The 19,032-nt window shown below is 35.1% G+C and overlaps 1 protein-coding gene across 1 annotated transcript in view; it reads left to right on the top strand.

The window, feature by feature from the left end:
* The first annotated feature begins 7,439 nt into the window (after positions 1–7,439).
* Positions 7,440–19,032, top strand: part of LOC110038874 (kinesin-like protein KIN-7D, chloroplastic) — a 160,284-nt gene continuing 148,691 nt past the window's right edge. Inside the window, exons 1-2 of the mRNA XM_020743794.1 lie at positions 7,440–7,964; positions 8,058–8,155. Of these exons, the coding sequence (XP_020599453.1) occupies positions 7,720–7,964; positions 8,058–8,155 (343 nt within the window). The 5' untranslated portion in view covers positions 7,440–7,719. The remainder of the gene's footprint in view (positions 7,965–8,057; positions 8,156–19,032) is intronic.

Genomic DNA, 19,032 nt, shown 5'->3' with positions numbered 1-19,032 from the left:
ATATATTTTGGCTAATATTACCACTCAAAAGAGTTTTATTTATTTATTTATTTATATTTAATTATTATATTATTATTGTATTAATTAGATTATATTTAATTAATTTTTGTATTTATTGATTATTACGTCATCCAGCTCAATTTCGGTCAAACCATTGAACCTCAAGATGTTTGATCTGATTTTCAAATCGTTGTCTCTCACATGTTGCTTAAAGTCACTTGCCATGATGGTGTGCATTGCGTTGTAATTGCTCAATAGTAGCATCAAGCCTATCAAACTTGGCATTTCAAACATACAATTCAACATTCAAGCTCTCCCGTAACTCTGCAGATATTGTGAATACATGCATGTTACCTTCTTCATCAATCGTTGACAATGACCTCTAACTTTAACATAAATGAGAGTGCTTGTCCTCATAGACAAAACCCTAAGTAGCCAAGCTATAAATCCTTTCATTATTCTTCCTTCCATCTCTAGAAGTTTGAGTTGCCAGTTGGAGACTAAACATGATTATTGTCAATACTTGTCAGACTCTTAACTTCTGCTCTTTCTCAAGCGCTAATAATTCTCTTACAAAAGTAAAACAAATCAATAATTGGCACGATATATAGGAATTTAAGTAAATTAGAGAAATAAAATATTATTTTACTTACATGAACCTGTCAAGATCTTTCATCAATCCACTACTGTCTAAGGGCCAACACGTCTGGGCATGCAACTTAGTAACAGTTGGCTAGCTCTCATCCAAACTCCTGTCTCAGTTAACATGTAAAAAGAATAAGTATTGGATAATTATATAAATAAATTACCAAGCATGAATGAATCTTACAACCTTACTACAATACTCGGTGTGTGGGACCGAATATCCAATGTGTAATGAGGCGCTTATGCCCCCACAATCGGATGCCCGATTCTACTGGATCATCTTCCTCTTTCTCACATACTCTCTAGTCAGCTTGGCCCATACATCTTCACTTATCGAAATAGACCTATGAATCTTCTCGTGAATTGTGGTGAACATATCTCTCAAGCAGCGCTTTCCTTGTGTTGTTATTCTTAATGTGCTAATGATGCTCGTGATCTCATCAAATGTCCCTCTATAAAAATAATATGAAGCAATTTTTTATTATAAAAATATAATTTAAATTTATCATTATATTTAAAATCAAATCATTATATATCAAACACTCAAAATCACATGTCTCGAACCACAATCAGGAACTTCTTCCAGGAAAGAAACGTAACATCATATTTACTCTTAATGATCTTCGTGATGTGGTGGACGGGCTTCATTGATGGATAAAACTTAAAATATAAGTAATAGTAAAGTACTATAATAAAAGACTAATAAATGTTATTATAAGTTAATTTAGGTTACTCACAAGTCTTCTTCCGGCTGGATGCATATGCATCCTGAGTTATCCTTTTTGGAATGAGCATGAGTGAAGGGGCCTAGCTCAGAGGAGGGCTAAGGTAAAAGTGTGTTGGGGACTGAATGCTTGCGGAATCCAAATGTAGTCTGAGTGGGAGCAAGAAGCCTGGTAGGCACTGGTGTCATGATCATAAAGGTTCTCATCATGGTGCTACTCATTTGTGAAGAGAAACGTGATACTATATGCTTCTTTCTTAGGTAGCTACACAGAGCTAGTGTGTGTGGTGGCCGCTGACCACCCCCACTTAGAGTCATCTTTAACAATAAGAAACAAATCAATCAGAGTAATGATAAGTAAAAAACAATATAAGTATATGTAGGAAACAAATAATGTAAAAGCAGGATAATATAAAATCAATACTAGAAAATATTGTACAAATAAATAGGACATAACAAAAGTGAAAGCACCAAAAATAAATTAAAAATTATCAAAATAAATAATATGAATAATAAAAGATAAGTGCTTAAAGAAGTAAAAGCATAAAGAAACTAAAATCTAAAACCGCATACCTATCTTATTTTGTTTCATCAAATGAGTTAGTTGATGATGAACTTAAAATTTCTTCATTTACCACATCACTAGACTCATCACAATGTGAGTAACTTTCTTATACACCCAATTATATCCTCTAAGGTAATCTCTTGCTCAAAAAATAAAGGGGAATACTAAAGTCCAATATTTTATTCTCATGATGACAGACTTAATAGTATTTTTTTTACCTCAATAGTCGCTATAGGTTTGGTCTTTATAACAACCGCCCAATCAAATTTGTCTTTTATTATATAGGAGTATCAACGATAGTATTCCTCATTTGATTGATGAGTTAGAACAAATGGATCAAACTTTGCAAATCTTATGTTAAATTTAACTTCAGTGATATTATATGAGTTTCTTGTTCTTTGATTGTGAATAATATTAAATCACTCATAGTTGAGCAAAAATGCATTGTGCTGAATGCTACTCAGGTATCACAACTGCCCAACTTTATCAAGAATATCATAATAGTTGACCCTACTATGAGAGTGGGTATTATTTTTTTAACACATACATCTTCTTCTCTTTTAATCAAGAACTCATGTAAAATATATACCCATTCACATCAAACATTGGTCACATAATAATATTGTGATTAGACCCCCAAGCAAGAACTTTTAAACTCTGATCTGTTACTTCATTGCTTTGAATATGAACGTATTAAAATTTTTCACAAACTTTAATAATTTGAGCATTCTACATATGGACAAGTGCATTGCCGAGTAAGTTAAATTAAGTATGCTTTTAACCATTTTGAAAATTGTTCTTGAATTTTTTTTACTTACAACTCTCTTATCATCAATGTTTAAATAGTTGTCAAATACAATGTTAGTATAATTAAAATTGAGAAAATAAGTTTAATATGATACTTGTGCAATAAACTCTAATAAAAATAAATAATCACAAATCTTATTAATGAAATAGTTGAACTTCATTGCAGTTTAGAGGAATACATAAAAGTACCGCTCTCAGCTTATTATCATTGAGGTATAATGAATTGCATCTTCTTGATGTTTTATTTGACATCTAAAATAAAAAAAAAACACATGCTACAAATACACTACACTTATAGCATGATATAGTAGTTATTGTTGATCAAATTTAAAATGTTGTTCATCTACTACAACAAGTATGTTTCACATATTGACATATTGATCCATCGGGCATGTCTACAACAAGTATGTTTCACATATTGATCCATCGGGCATGTTTTTTTTTTTTTTCATAGTTTGTTTGGTTTTATTCAAAATTCAACATCATCATTAAATATTTAGTACATTATTTTAGTGAATTTTAAAAAATTAAATAATTAGCTACACTTCTCTCAAATGGGTACATACACCAGTATTGTACCATTCCAATTATTATAACCTTATAAGATATATGCGAGAAAATGCCCCAGCCAGTCAAATAACCCAAGAGAAATTATCCACTTAAGTTTACACGATATCAATGGAATACTCACTTTTTGGTTTTCACAATGAATCTACTTTCAGATGAGCCGCACATAAATCCTTAAAGAATGAATTGTTTTCAATTAATGGATTAAGTATCATACTTAGAAAATTGCTAAATGTTGTATGGGGACAAATACTGTGAGTAAAACACGACGATCATGAATTTGCATGCCAAACGTTATGCTCTGAAGTTGATATATTGTCTCAGGTTAGATGCATAACCTTTATGAAACTTCAAGAATGCAATCATTCACATATTGTTATTCCTTAATCCAATGTAAGAGAATACTTGACTTTAAGTTTTATCAATTTACCTATAGTTGTCTCTTGAAATTTTAACTCCCTTATCTTGAAATACATTCAAATCTAATATGGCTTTTACATTATCGTTGGCTTTCCCTTAATATACATCACTATATTGAAGAAAATTTTCTCAACGTACATGACGTCAAGATTACATTTAAGTAAATTGGTTCTACAATATGAGAAATCTAAAAATACTATATTTTGTTCAATTATATGTAACACTGAAATTAGGAATATGTTGTGAAAATAAAATTGGGGAATAAGTGATCTTCAGAATTGCACTAACCATCTGTCACAAATCATCCCTAGTTATTCTTGGTGGAGGCCTTGAGTTCTCGACTCTATTTAAAAAAGGCTTCTTAATTTATTTTTGAATTGGTGATCAACTGATAAAAGAATTTAATGATGGGCAAATCATGATTTTTTCCTGCCATATTTTTAAATAAATGCCTTCGACATATTTATACAATATAAACAAGCCAATTTTCATACAGTGCACCATCCCGATAACATTTAATATGCAGGAAAATTACTTATTGTCCACATCAATGCACCATTCATTTGGAAATTCTATTTTTGAAGATCGTCAATTAAATATTGTAAATGCACATCAATTCTTGAGGTCATTTGGACTTGTTATTATCAATCTCAGAAACAAATGCATAGGCATGCACATAAAAGGTGATGATTTATATTGCAAAACAATCAACAAACTATACAGTGTGAATCCATTTGCACATCGGCAAGGTCTTACGTTGAGTAACTCGGCAGCAAACTCAGGATAAGTTCGGTTGAAGTTTTTACAAGCTTCTCAATCTGCCAGATGACTTAACAATTTGTTAAATATTGATTTGTTCTAATGCCATGTCATATGCAAGGCTTTATGCATAGAGGTAAATAATCTTTGAAGATACATGATAAGTGAAAAATAGAATGCTAGTTTGTTTGAAATATTTTTATTGTTTCTTAATTTTTCAACTGTAGTTTAAATCTCTCAGCACCACAAAATCTATACTACATCTCATTTGCATTAGACCAATAAAATAAGATGCAATTATTGACACTAATCAATCTTCTTTGATGTCTATTATAACTTGGATATCAATTTCTTCATCAAGTATAAGTTTTATAACACTATTTTTCTATAGAATTGTTTCTTTTAGTAACAATATAATTTGGTTCAAACACTATATGGGCATTTTATAATTTGATTTAGCACTCAACATTTTAAGAGTTACTCATAACATTTAATTTGTGGTGTAACTTTATATAATGATTGTTGTGAAAGATTCAATAAATCATAAAATTATCATGCTTTAGTATTCTGTGGCTCATTCTAAAGCCGTTTTCAGGAAATTGAACTTGGGTTGCATCGATCGCAAATTCTTCAAATTTGTCGAGATCATATTCACTTGGAGGGACATAATTACATGAAACACCTGTCTGATCTTAGTCAACTTGTAGTTCGTACTCTCCATGTATAGTCAAATAACATGAATTAATTTGAAATCCCTTATGATATAAATTCAACTTAATTTTGTCTGGTGTTAGAAATACTTGATTCTTATGCTTTAAAAATTGACATCGAAACATATCCTTTGAAAGATAAGTGGAAAACTATGATGTCACATGCGGAAAACACTGAACATCAATCAAGAACTCATAAGTGAGTCATTTTCTTCCTAAATACAATATGTTGTACATCTATGATTTTAAAGTTTAAATATTCAGTGCGCCTTATATGTAGATTTAAAGATAATGATATTTCATTCATCAGTTAAGTCAAACTTTTCATAGTACATATTTATTATGAAAATGAATCAAAATGACATCTTAGATAAATAATTATAGTCATATATAACACCTAGCTATTTTATAAAACATCGAACATACAACCTTTTCAATAACAAAATGAGACATTTACAAGCTTGTCACCCAATTATTATACATGTATTTATATTACATATATAAAAACACACTCGCGCACGCACACACTCAAAATACATTCACATACAAACGAACATACATACATACATATATGTATGTATTGATGTATGTATGTATATATATATATATATATATATATCACATATATGTATACACACATACAAATCTACATAAAAAGGACATTTACATGCATACGAATTGATTGGTATGAATGTAAATAAATGCCCCTTTTTTGTTTATATGCCTAAACATATAAAATTAAAAGGGGGCATTTGCATACATACCACCCAATTCTTATATGAACACATGTCTAACACATAAGTTGTAGTTTTTGCATTCATGTCACTAAAATCTTTCATTTAGCATAAAGTATTGGGGACATTTCATACATACCACCAAATTCTTATATAATTCTTTACCCTATACAACCACATGTCCACTAACTAAATGTTGTCAAGCAAGGAAATATGAAATCATCACAAAATTTAGCGAGAGTGTGGCCGGAGGCTTGTCACACGAGAGTTTTGCTGGAGAGCATGTTCGAAGACCAAGGTTGGAGAGCACCATCGGAGAGGAGAAATCCCCTCAGCATCGACATAGCCCTAATCGAAACACAAATGAAATGCTAAGTACAAGAGTTGCATGAACGAATTAGGTTTAAAAGATGTTAAAGACTGATTTGCAGCTAAACTTTCTCCCAGCAGGCAACCATGTTTAAGCAAACTATATTGCTGTTGAAAATTCAATCGCAGAAGATTTGCGGTCGAAATTTTTCTTCACAGACATCCGCTTTTAAATAAATTATTTTACGACTAAATGTTTAGCTACTAAACCGACTGCTAAATCAAAAGTGTGGAAATTTTCAATCATTAATGCCGACGTTAAAATTTAAACGTAATTTTTGATTTTAATTAATCAACTGAAAAAATCAGCTAGAAAATCAGCCGCTGATTTGTGTTATTTTTGTAGTGTGACTTGATATATTTTTCACTAACGTAGCAATTTCATTGATTAATATCTAAATATTTATATAGAACAAATAGCTTAAGGAACTCATATACATTGCTAAAATCCTCCAGCATAAAACAAGACATTGCCAATTGGATCGTTGGAAAATAGACTTAAATCGTGTTCTTATTGTTAATATTATCCATTTATATATCCTCATTTAAAAAAAAATATAACAAAATAAAATTAAGGAAGTGGAAAAATGAAGTGATAGCATAAAAATAAACAAAATAAAATAATTAAATATATTTAAGATGAGTTGTTATGCTCAACTGACCTGATTTATCATTTAATCATGGGCATAAAGGCTCTATAGAACTTTAGAAAAACATTGTTAATTAATAAAATTATTAAATAATTTCATGACCGATCAACCCTTTAAAATATGATTGAAAATTTATAAGAAATTATTCAGAGGTTAAGAGGGTACCTAAGAAGATTTTTGAGAAAAATTGAAACCAAATAGATTAACTAATTTTGTTTAATTTTAATTAATCATCATTATTCATGAATTAGATTAATTAATTTTGTTTATATTTAAATCCAATTAGAAAAATATTCATCAATAATATGAATTATATTATTGAAAGTTGACCGTAGACTTCGAAATAAAAAATACCTAAATTTTTTATAATTTTTAAATGATAGAGCGAAGGATATATATCGTTCGCAGGAACGGCTACATTTCGATGTTTACTGAGATTCGCGGTGAGGCGTCTGCCTGTCAGTCGAATAAAAGGTTTACGCCTTTGGGACAAGGTTCTTTTCGATCTACTGAAAGGGAGCATCGCTTACAAGGTAAGAAAGGGTAGCGAGGATGACGCAAACCCTAAAGAAATCCTAAACCATTTCTCGTTGTTGCCTAAACAATACTCCACTTCTACGCGATTTCGGAAGAATGCTGCTCCGATCTACGCAGCTTCCACCTCAAATGGCGTGGAATTCGTTCTTATCTCACCTATGGAGCGGTTTGCCCCTGTAGCTGAGGAGGCCGTTGTCGTTCAGCAAGGCGGGGTGGTGATCGGGGCTTACCGATGGCTTCCAGGGCGGCCCCGAGGCAGAAGAGATCAGTGACTGCGGCGAAAGTCGTGAACTCACCGTCATCGTCGATCACATCCTCGTCGAGATTAGTGTCAGAGGTTGCGTCGGTGGATGGACAGAGCTCACCAGCGTCATCTTCGTCCAAGAGCAAGCCGCATTCCTATTTGGAGAGCCTCGCGCTGGAGACGGAGGTGTCCAAAGAGAACGTGACAGTCACAGTCCGCTTCCGCCCGCTCAGGTTTTATTTGATTCTTGGCTGGTTTCTCTATTGTTTATGCAGAGATGCAAATGTGCATTTTCTGAAGTGATGGTCTATCGTTTCGGGAAGTAGCCCGCGAGAGATTCGCCAGGGGGAGGAGATTGCTTGGTATGCGGACGGGGATACTATTGTTAGAAGCGAAAATAATCCATCGGTGGCATACGCGTACGGTAAGTGGAGTCTCTCGAATCACCATCAAGGTGAATTACTTCTTATATTCTTATGGATCTACAATTCCTTCAGCACCTTGTTTCTTATGGAGAAAATTGGTGGTTGGCTTAGTTGACATGTTATATCCCGGGAAAGTTATATCATGTTTAGTCACCCCAATCGATGAGGGGGAAACACAAACTGTTTATAAAAATATAATTGCTATAAGATATGTCTTTTCCTTCCCTACATAGTGACCCTGTAGGCATTGGCTTCACTGAAGTTTTTTGATCATTGGATTGATATCAAACCTAGAATGGGGACTGGAATGGTTTGCGCCATTCCATTTTAGTGGTTGATAAGCAACATTATTATTTATCAGCAAAGGTGAACAAATGTACTGTTGCATCCCATAGATTTCTTCTAGTATACACCAGAAGCATGGGTTACAAACTTGCATTAGAAACCATATATATTGTTATTTTTATTTTAAATTTGCTAAATTATCGCAACAATAGGTCTATGAACAGAAGTAGCTTGCAAATGCTGTTCTGGGGTTGTTGGCTTTTAAATACCAAGTCAATAGAAAAAAATTCATTCGTGGTTTACTTAGAAATGACCAATTAAGGCATAATTTGATAAGTTAATAAAATTATTAATTTACTTTGAGCAAAACATACCAGAAAATGATGAAATATCAACTGTTGATTAAATTATTCATTTGTCTTCATAATAGATCTTTTTGCAATTAATTGAATCACTACCCCATCAGCTCCAAGCTTCCTAACCTCAACCTTTTACTCGCAAGCTGGAAAGGAGTGATAAACCAACTATATGTTCAGAAGTTTCTCTTCAAATGGTCTTCTTTGCACTTAAGAGAAAGCTTTACCAATGTGCTCAAGAATCCAAACCATAAGTTATTACTAGCTGGCCATGCTATCTCTCTTGACCAGAATCAATTTCAGCAATTTTGTCCCCAGGAAGGGTAAAAGCAAAAGAAAAAAAATAAAACATGAAGCCGATTTAATTTTAATTTGTTCAAGATTTTGTGACTTTTCCGAATTATATCGGTTAATGTTACAAATGATAATACTTCAATGTAAATTGTAAGTTATACTTGATTGTAGTATTTTTTTTTCTTGTTTCATCTTATAGAGATAACTATTGATTTGGTGTATGGGATTCTATTTTAAGTTAAATATTTTGAAACAGTGTTGACTATAAATTTGAGCCAAGAGAATTTAAGATACTGTTAGTTTAGGATCTATGGAAATGATTCTAGTTTATCGTCTATATATGCTAGAAAGTGAAGAAAACCATGTAAGGTAGTTCTAAAATTTTATTATTTAGCTTATTTACAAGCAAATTTTGGCTTGTACCATGAACATGTATTATGCAAGCCAGTGTCACAAAATATAGGTTAAACTTCCAACATTTCCTTTTTAAAATATCAGAAAGCTTCATTTAAAATTAAGATATAACTTTCAATTTAATATGAAAATGTGGTACTATAAATATTATTATAGGCCTCCGTAAAGTGGAAAATTGCTAGTGGAGAGGCATTCATCTAGTTGAGATTGCAATAATTCTTGTCATGTTGAGATTTTGTAACCATCTAAATTGTTCAATTGTTGAACACCATTCACTACTCCGAATTTCATCATCATCATTAAATTTATCCAAACCCCTTCATTCTCTTTTATTCCAGTTGCGTGCTGTGTGAAGTGTTAAACATATTCTAGCAAATATTTTTGCGGTCTATTACTTTTACTTCTGTATTTGATAATATTAGTTGTGTTTATTTTCTTATTTCTGTACTTCCACTCTTTGTCTTACTCAAATCACTTAAACCTATTTTTCAGTACTTTATCTTCAATAGAAACTATTTCTATTATTCCTTTGATATTAATGATGTAGTCATTCGAACCATATTTTCTATTTTTATCAAATATATGTTTTAACTTTTTCAATGTTTAGCTTTTCAATTGCTGACATAATTGGAAAATTTATGCTAATCAATTTTTTATCCATTAAGTGCCTGTTAAAAATTTTCAAATCCTTCATTCTCTTTTGTTCCAGTTGCATGTTGTATGAGGTGTTAAACATATTAGCAAATATTTTTGCGCTTTATTACTTTTACTTCTATATTTGATAATATTAGTTGTGTTTATTTTCTTATTTGTGTATCTATCATTCTTTGTTGCACGTGCTCAAATCACAACCTATTTTTCAGTAATTTATCTTCAATAGAAACTTTTTCTAGTATTCATTTGATATAAATCATATAGTCATTCAATCTATATTTTCTATTTTTATCAAATATATATTTTAAGATTTTCAATGTTTAGCTTTTCAATTGCTGACATAATCAGAAAATTTATGCTAATCAATTTTATATTCATTAAGTTCCGGTCAAAAGTTATTCTATATGATTCATATTCATGATACTATGGCAGATCCAAGTAGTTTTTCACCTATGAAGGAACTATGATAGAAAAATTATACTCTCCTTGTAAGACCTTCCTAGTAGGCAATTTCTACGAAAGCATTTTCTACCCACACAATATGAAGCATGGACAGTTAATATTTTATACAAGGCATGACACAAACATGATATTGATATCTCTCTCAATTAACACACAAGCTACAGAGGGTCTGGTGATAGCAAGTGTAGGACTATCAACCTTAAGAGATTTACCGTAAGCAGTTGTTAAGGAGTAGAGAATTTTCAAGTTGAACAGATGTAGTTTTAACCTTGAAAATTTTATCCAAACAGGAATGATATGAGACTCCGCTTTTGGATCAAAATTGATAGTCCACTTTAGGATTTTCATAAAACGATTGTCGATCTTGATTGCCTTACGAGAAAAAATATGAATGTAATTGTATCGTGAGATAGCTGAATAAGTATATGTCGGCCGTCAAGTAAGCCAATATTCCAACTACTTAATAGTTTCATAGCATCAATATCTCTCCGAATGATCTCAAATTTTGGGTTCCCATAAAGGAATTTCCCCATTAGAGCAAAACGCCAAGAAGACGCAAGAGTACTGGTTTCAACATCAGAGAGAAAAAGAACAGATTTCTCATTTTTTTACCAAGTTGTTTAATGAAAGTGTGATCACCACCACCTTCAAGAGCCTCATGGAAGGATTGTGGAACATTGCAGGGCTTACTGATACCAAAACTAGACTATGCACCTGAAAGAGGGGCACAAGTAGGATTAGGAAAGTCGCCGACAAGGGCAGTGGCATGGGAACGGAGCGTCGATGCCATCTCAACAGGTAACATGACCACAGTCAGATTCTGGTGCGCCAATCTGCTAGGTGAAGCTGACTACGACACGTCAAATGCGAGACGAAATCATCTGTCGGGTGGGAGGCGAGCAGACAAGGCGTCTTCGGTTGGGCGTACGAAGACGTTGTCGTCGTTTTCGGGCGCAACTGCAAGACGAAACGTCTGTCAGAGGCGCGTGGTCGGTTAAGAGATGACGTGCGAAACAGGAAGAATTTATCGTCGTCTTCGATTGAGGCGAACAAAACGACATCGTCGGGCTGGAGAGACAAACTGCGAGCTTACAACTTTGTGGAATTGTTGTCGTGGTAGACGCCGAAGAAAAAGGAGTGAGTCCGATGGATTCAGCGCCAGGAATCGCCATCGGGAGAAACCCTTACAGAGCTCGTTGCCGACACACGTCTTGCCACCTACCATCCCTGATGAGGTGGTGCAACTCGGCCCTACCTCCGCTCATCTGACTGACGTTGTTCCTGATGAAGAGCACCATACTCATGCCGTTCTGCCCCTGGATGCTCCTATTTTTGAACACACTATTTTAGTTGCTGGTTTGGAGCATTGTACTTTGGAGTCTCATGAAACATCTCCTCATACTACAAGTACTGATCCAAATGTGTCTATACCACTCACTATTATTGTAGAAAACTCATTTGATCCAATAAACGATCAGCTGGTACAACAAGTAATTGTTTCTAATGTTAAACACCCCACACATGTCCGACACACTTTAGACCATTCCACTGATCATGTGAGTCAGTCTTCGGATGAGGAATGACAGGACTATTCCTGGAGGAAGAAGAAGAATGGAGGCCGACTCAAGTTCAGGAACTTATTAGATGATACATTGGTTACTACTGGCAATGACACTCATTTTACCAACTTGTTAGCTGACTCATTTCCTAGAATTAGAGGCAGAGGCAAGGTAAAATTGGGTCGCTCTCTAGATAACTGATACTATGTGTTTTGACTCTTTTGATTTTTTGGGCTCTCATGCATTTTTCTGTATATTCTTTTTTTTTGGAACCATTTGTATGTGGTGTTTATCGTGTGGGTAGGATGCCATGCTTGAGCCTTCTCACACAATCTATCTGTATCATTCTTTTTTATATATATATATATACACGTGACTCCCTACGTGTTAATATAAAAAGAATGTACAAAAGTGAGGGAGGGAAGGATGATCCCTATATAAAAACAAAAGAAGGGCCCTAGGGGTTCCTCTATCAACATTGCAACTCCACGCCAAAATATGAAAGAAAAGTAATAAAAAGTATTATGTACTCAAAATACATGAGATCCAATATACCAAAAGAAAAAAATATACCCAATATATAGATGTACACCAAAAACAACCAAAAAATCGAAGAGAGAGCTCGAGTGATTCGATGAGTTTGAAGAGACAACATCAGAATCCAGTTGAGAGCCAAATAAGTCATGTGTAGAGCAAGCCACGTGTGAATCCTGCAGGGATCAAAACACATAAACAAAAGAGGGAAACCACTTCCCTTTCCAGCATAGAATCCAACATAGAAGGAAGTAAACCGGGGAGGCCAAGAGCATACTATAATTTTTGTAGTCCAGAGGAAAACATACGAGAGCTCTTGCAATAGATCAAACAGAGGAACCCATCAGGAAAGAAATTCCACAAAATGAATAGGAAAATGAGGGGAGCCCTCGTCCAGAAACAACTCCTGCCAATGGAGCAAGAAATGCCAAATCGAGCATGGCGTAATAACATTACAACAGGTGAGTAGTAAACCACCACATAGCAAGCAAGGAAGAGGAACCACACAAAGGTATTCACGATAAAGAACAACCTAGGGGCATGCACATCCCCAGCCCCTAAGCAGCAGACAAAAATAATCCAAACCATCCCAATGTCGAAATATGAATACAGAAAGTAGATGATAGACCTGAATACCATAGAAAATGACATATAGCCCATCCAAATTGTTTGGCAAAACAGGGGCCAAACCATTCCACTGAAATACATAAAAATTAATAGGGGGCAGCAAACAAACATGCTATCAGGAACCATCACAACGGACCTAAGGAACATCTAACTTGTTTCCAACAACCAAAGTGTATGAAAAGGGGGGGGAGGGGGGGACGGATCCCACCCAACAGTTGTAACTTGTGCTACCAAAAATAGCAAGCTAATTTGCGGGTCTATTCCCATCACGATGTATGAACCTCCAAATAATAGACATATGAGAGGTTAATAGTTTAATGTAATAGAGAATATCCCAGGAGACATTAGCTCCTTTAGCAAGAATATCAACCAAAATGCGAGCCACTTTCAAAGAAAATAAAATGCCAATTAAGTGAATGATCTATCATGACAGCTGTCAAGATGACTCGAGCCTCTGCCTCAAGAGGAATATCAGAGAAATAGGGGGATGAAAAGAAAAGAATACTGTCCCCGACATTATTTCTAGTAATGCCCCCACAACTTGCACTGCAAGATTTCTAGCTCCCATCAGTGTTAAACTTTACCCACCCCGTGGGGAGGTGGCCGCCATCTCACCAAAACCGGGAGTTGCGGTATCCTCCCCCAACCATAGCCGTGACCCCAAAGATTGAAAGTGATGCTCGAAAAGAAGCATTGTTTAGCATTACCCGTCCTCCAAAGCTTGTTAACATAAGCAATTATATTTGTAAAAACCATCATATTATGAATGACTTTACCCTCATGTTTGATATCATTTCGAGCCATCCATATAAATCAACATATAATGTAAGGATAAACTTGTAAAAATTATTTATGCTTCCAATCCGAATTACAAACCAGAGTGGTAAGAAAAGATTCTGATCCGGATGTAGAATAATGCCAAACCAAAGGCTAACCTTCCGCCAAATAAACTGTGAATTGGGACATAAAAATAGAAGATGCTCAAGAGGCTCATCCGCCGCATTAAATAAACAACAATGTGAAACAAGTCTCAAACCCTTCATTTTTAAAATATCATCACAAGGAATATCCAAATGGAAGATCCGCCAAGCCAGGAAAGACAGAGACGGAGTTAAAGCTCAACTCCTCCAAGGGAGCTTATGAAAATTATGTAAAGCAAAATATAATGACTTGGTAGTGGAGCAAGAAATAGAAAATTTCAAAGTAGGAGTATCTTGCATTTGAGACTCAATAGGAATTGTGGTAATAAAAGTAGCTCTCTCAAGCCCCAAAAGGCTGAGGAGGAGAGGGAAATTCTAATGACCATCCACCCAGGTGTCAGAAACCAGATGACTAGAAAACCTTGTATCCCTCATATCAAACATAACATGGGACCGACAATCATGCCAAAATGAAATATTACCACTCCCCACTTCCCAATAATTGAACTCCTTTGCCTAATCTCTAATATGAAGCATCCTCTTCCACACCGTGAAATCCCCCAACCTCCAATTAATCAGAGCAAGATGCGAGGAGTGACAATATTTACCAAGCATGAATTTGGCCCACAAAGAATCCCCTTTCCGGAATCAAACAATTGCTTAAAAACATTAATATCAGCAATATGATGCAGAAATTTGAAATCCAAACCGCCAACATAAATTGGTTTGCAAATATTTTTCCAAGACATCCATTTTCTACCTGAATGATTCCCCACCCATAAGAACTTGTTAAAGCATCTTTCGAGGCTCAATAGGGTACTCTTCTTAAGTTGGAAAACTTGAAGGGTATATAAAGGAAGAGAATGCAAAATACTCCTGAGTAAAGTAATTCTACCCCTAAAAGAGAGGAAGTTATTTTTCTAATCCAAATTTTTTTTCCGCACCTTTTCGACCACCTCATCAAACTGAATCTGCCTTTTCGTGCCTTTAAGTAAAAAACCTCAGATATTTAAGAGGAAGTGTTGAAAGAGAGAAGCCAGTAAAGTTGGCAATCTAGCAGGCATTAGATTGATTGACTATGTTCCCCATGTATAAGTTGCATTTATTTGCACTAAAAAGGAGCCCAGAAATAGATTGAAAATTTTTTATTAAACAGTGTATCTTCCTTGCCGCTTTTTTGCTAGCATTAGAAAACAAAATCATGTCATCGGCATATGCAGATGTGTAACCAACGTATTGGATTTATGAGCATACTGCAAGTTGGGGTTTTGCCTGAAAAGATCATTTAAAAGGCTAGAGAGAATCAAATATCAAAATGAAAATAGTATGGGATAAGGGGTCGCCTTGCTTAATCTCACGACTCGCACTAAAGAAACCCTGAGATTGACCGTTAATGAGGATAATATATTTATTGCAACGAAGCCATGAGATAATTAGTTTGCGAAAATCCTGGGAGAAGCCCCGAGCCTTAAGAACATGCAAGATAAAATCCCAACTAACCGAGTAATAAGCCTTGCGAATATCCAATTTAGTAAACATGTTTCCCCCTCTACATTTTTTATCAATATCCAGAATAAGTTCCTGCGTAAGCATAATATTATTCGTGATCCCTCGCCCTTGAATTAAAGCAAATTGATTTGAAGCTATTAATTTATGGAAATGAGGTTGAATTATGACCCCAACAGTTTACTAATCGTTTTAGATATAATTGAAGTCAGAGAAATATAATTAAAATGGTCCCAAGTGGTTTTTTGAGTATTTTTTGGGATGAGGACAATAGTAGCGACAGAAATAATTCTCCGGGGTCTCACTCTTAAAAAAACTTTGGATAGCTTCCACCACCTTTTTCTTAACAATACTCCAACATTTAATATAGAAAGCAGATGTGAAATCATCGGGCCCCGGTGCTTTTCTACTATTTATTTCCAAAAGAGCAGAATAAATTTCCTCAGTCGAGGGAATACCACATAAATTGAGGTCCTCCATGCGATGACGTACATCATCAAATAATGAAGCATCAATATGGCACGAGGTTTCATGATGCTCAAAAAGTTTATAAAAATAAAGAACAACGCTCTCCCCAAGCTCCTCATCCCTAGCGATCCAGATCCCCTCATGATTTTTAATTCTAATAATTGTATTATTGACCCGTCGTTGTTTAATACAAGCATGAAAATATTTGGTGTTTCTATCTCCTTGAGAAAACTGTCTCCCCTACTTTTTGTTGCAACAACTCCTCCCAAAGGGAGGCCTCCAATAATTCTTTATTAGCCTCCTGGGTTTCATGAATAATATCATCAGAAGATTCATCAAGAGCCTGTAAGAGACTGACCCTTTGTTTAACACTCTTAACTCTAGCGTGAACATCTCAAAAAATTTTCCAGTTCCAAGATCTTAAAGCAGAAGCCACCTTTTTATGGAGCTTCCAGAGAGTGAACCAAGCATTGCCCACCTCCTCATACCTCCAATTAGTAGCAATGACTCGAATAAAATCATCATGTCTAGCCCAAACATTTAAATAACGAAAATGATAATTGGAGACATTTTTGAAAAAAAAATTAAAGGATAGGAGGGGACTGTGATCAGAACCAGATCTGCAAAGATGTTGAACTTGAGAGAAACCATAAGAGGATATCCACAATTGATTAACAAAACACCTATCAAGGCATTCAAAAAGCTTGCCCCTTTTCCAAGTAAACTTAGAATCAACAAAACCTAGATCAGAGATGCCAGCCAAGTCCATAGCTTCAGTGAATTTATCCATCAAAGTGGTGTCAACTCTTCGACCGCCCAATTTTTCTGAATCATGCATAATCATATTAAAGTCACCTCCCACCAACCAATTTTGGTAGATAAGAGCACCCATATCAGATAATTTGTGCCAAAGATCATATCTTGCAGTATTAGAAATCCCGGCATAAACGAATGTAAGACAACCAGAAAATTCCTCCGTGAAGAAAGAGGTGTGCACAAACTTTCTATCATCAATAATGACATCAACTGTGATATGCTTCCGCCAAAACAACCAGATCTTATTAGAGCAATTAGCAAAGAAAGAAAAATTTTTGAATTTACCCAAAATGCGATCATCCGGAGAGGAGACTAAGAGTTCCAAAATAACAAAAATACGGACCTTATGAATTATTGTCATTAATTTAATTCTACTAAGGGAGTGAGGATCCACAACTCCCCTGATATTCTAAATTAGTACGTTAAACATGAGTAGACATTTTACCCTTCCTTGAAGATCTAGGCTGGGTCTGTCCATTAGAATAATAGTGATTCATATCCAGCAAATAGCGAGCGCGAGAGAATCATGAATAAGAACTAGCCATGGAGGATGACTTACTCGCGTCGCTATCGAATTGCAAACACTAACGGAGCCACCCATTATCCTTTATATATATATATATATATAAACGCCCAAGGGCTAATTTTTTTGAAATTGAAAAGATACATAGAGGTTGTATGAGAGGACCCAGAAAAATGTGCCTTATCCATATGCTACATCAGACACTAGCATCTATAAATGGATGAAACATAGATAAAACACAAAAAAAATAAAACTTGCAGGAAATAAGCTGCTAGGCACGAGCCAGCTTGGTCTTGCCTCTGCCTTTGGTTCTAGGAGCGGAGACAACTAACAAATTGCTGAGTGTCGTTCCATTACCCGAAGTTACTAGAGTATCATCCATTAAGTTTTTAAGCTGAGGTGTGTCTCCATTCTTTTTTTTGTTTCTAGAAGTGTATACCTGCTATTCCTCATCCGAGGACTGACTCATCTGATCGGTGTGGTCAACAGATTGTTGGGCATGTAGGAGAGAATGAGCTCCCAGCTCCTGACTAGCAGTAACAACATTCTGATTCTGAAGATGTGGTAAGCATGTCTCTTCAACACCTGATGCATCCTGGGGATGTGGAACTTCAATACTATTCTGATTATCGGACCCAGGTAAACCATCTGCCAATATATCAGTCGGAAGAACAGAGACAGTATTGTCTCCGGTAGTGGGAGGGGGAGGTGACATCGTGTCAACCGGTGTTTCAATAGTCTGTGGAATGCACTCAGGAGCGGAGGTGGGGCAGATCCAGAAGCGTTTTTACTTGAAGGTTTTAAATTCAGATGCAACTGATAACATTGAGAAGGAGAATGTCCAAACATACAACTGTGGGTACAATAAAGTGACATCTGTTCAAGTTCTGCTTGCTGCCAAAATCCCTGATGTTGTGTGTGAATCCATATTTCTCCCGGAAAAGGTAAAGTAATATCCATCAAAATTGTTGCTTTTGAAGGCCGAGTTAAATTCACTGTAGGTGTGTCAGCTTTGAGGGGTTTATCGTATACCATCGCTAAATTGAAGAGAAGCTCTTGATAAAAAAGATAGATCAAGAGCTTGCTACCAAAATCCCTGATGTTGTGTGTCAATCTATATCTCTCCCGGAAAAAGGTAAAGTAATATCCATTCCTATCAAAATTCTGGCTTCTGAAGGCCGAGTCAGATTCACTGTAGGCGTGGAAGCTTTGAGGGGTTTATCGTATACCATCGCTAAAGCAAAGAGAAGTTCTTGATAAAAAAGGTGGACCTGGTAAACGCAGCCAAACATGAATAGTAGGAGGCTCAGTACAAGGTTCAAAATCTACTGTCCATTTTAAAACCTTCATCACCTGATTTTCTATTCGAAGAATTCTTCTCGCAAACAAATGGGTGTAGTATTCGTCATTTGATAATTGAATAAGAATGTGATGATCATCCAATTTACCGATCTTCCA

Source organism: Phalaenopsis equestris, unplaced genomic scaffold (genome assembly GCF_001263595.1).
Source record: "Phalaenopsis equestris unplaced genomic scaffold, ASM126359v1 Scaffold234231, whole genome shotgun sequence".
NCBI classification, from domain to species: domain Eukaryota; kingdom Viridiplantae; phylum Streptophyta; class Magnoliopsida; order Asparagales; family Orchidaceae; genus Phalaenopsis; species Phalaenopsis equestris.
This window is presented reverse-complemented; position numbering and strand designations above follow the sequence as displayed.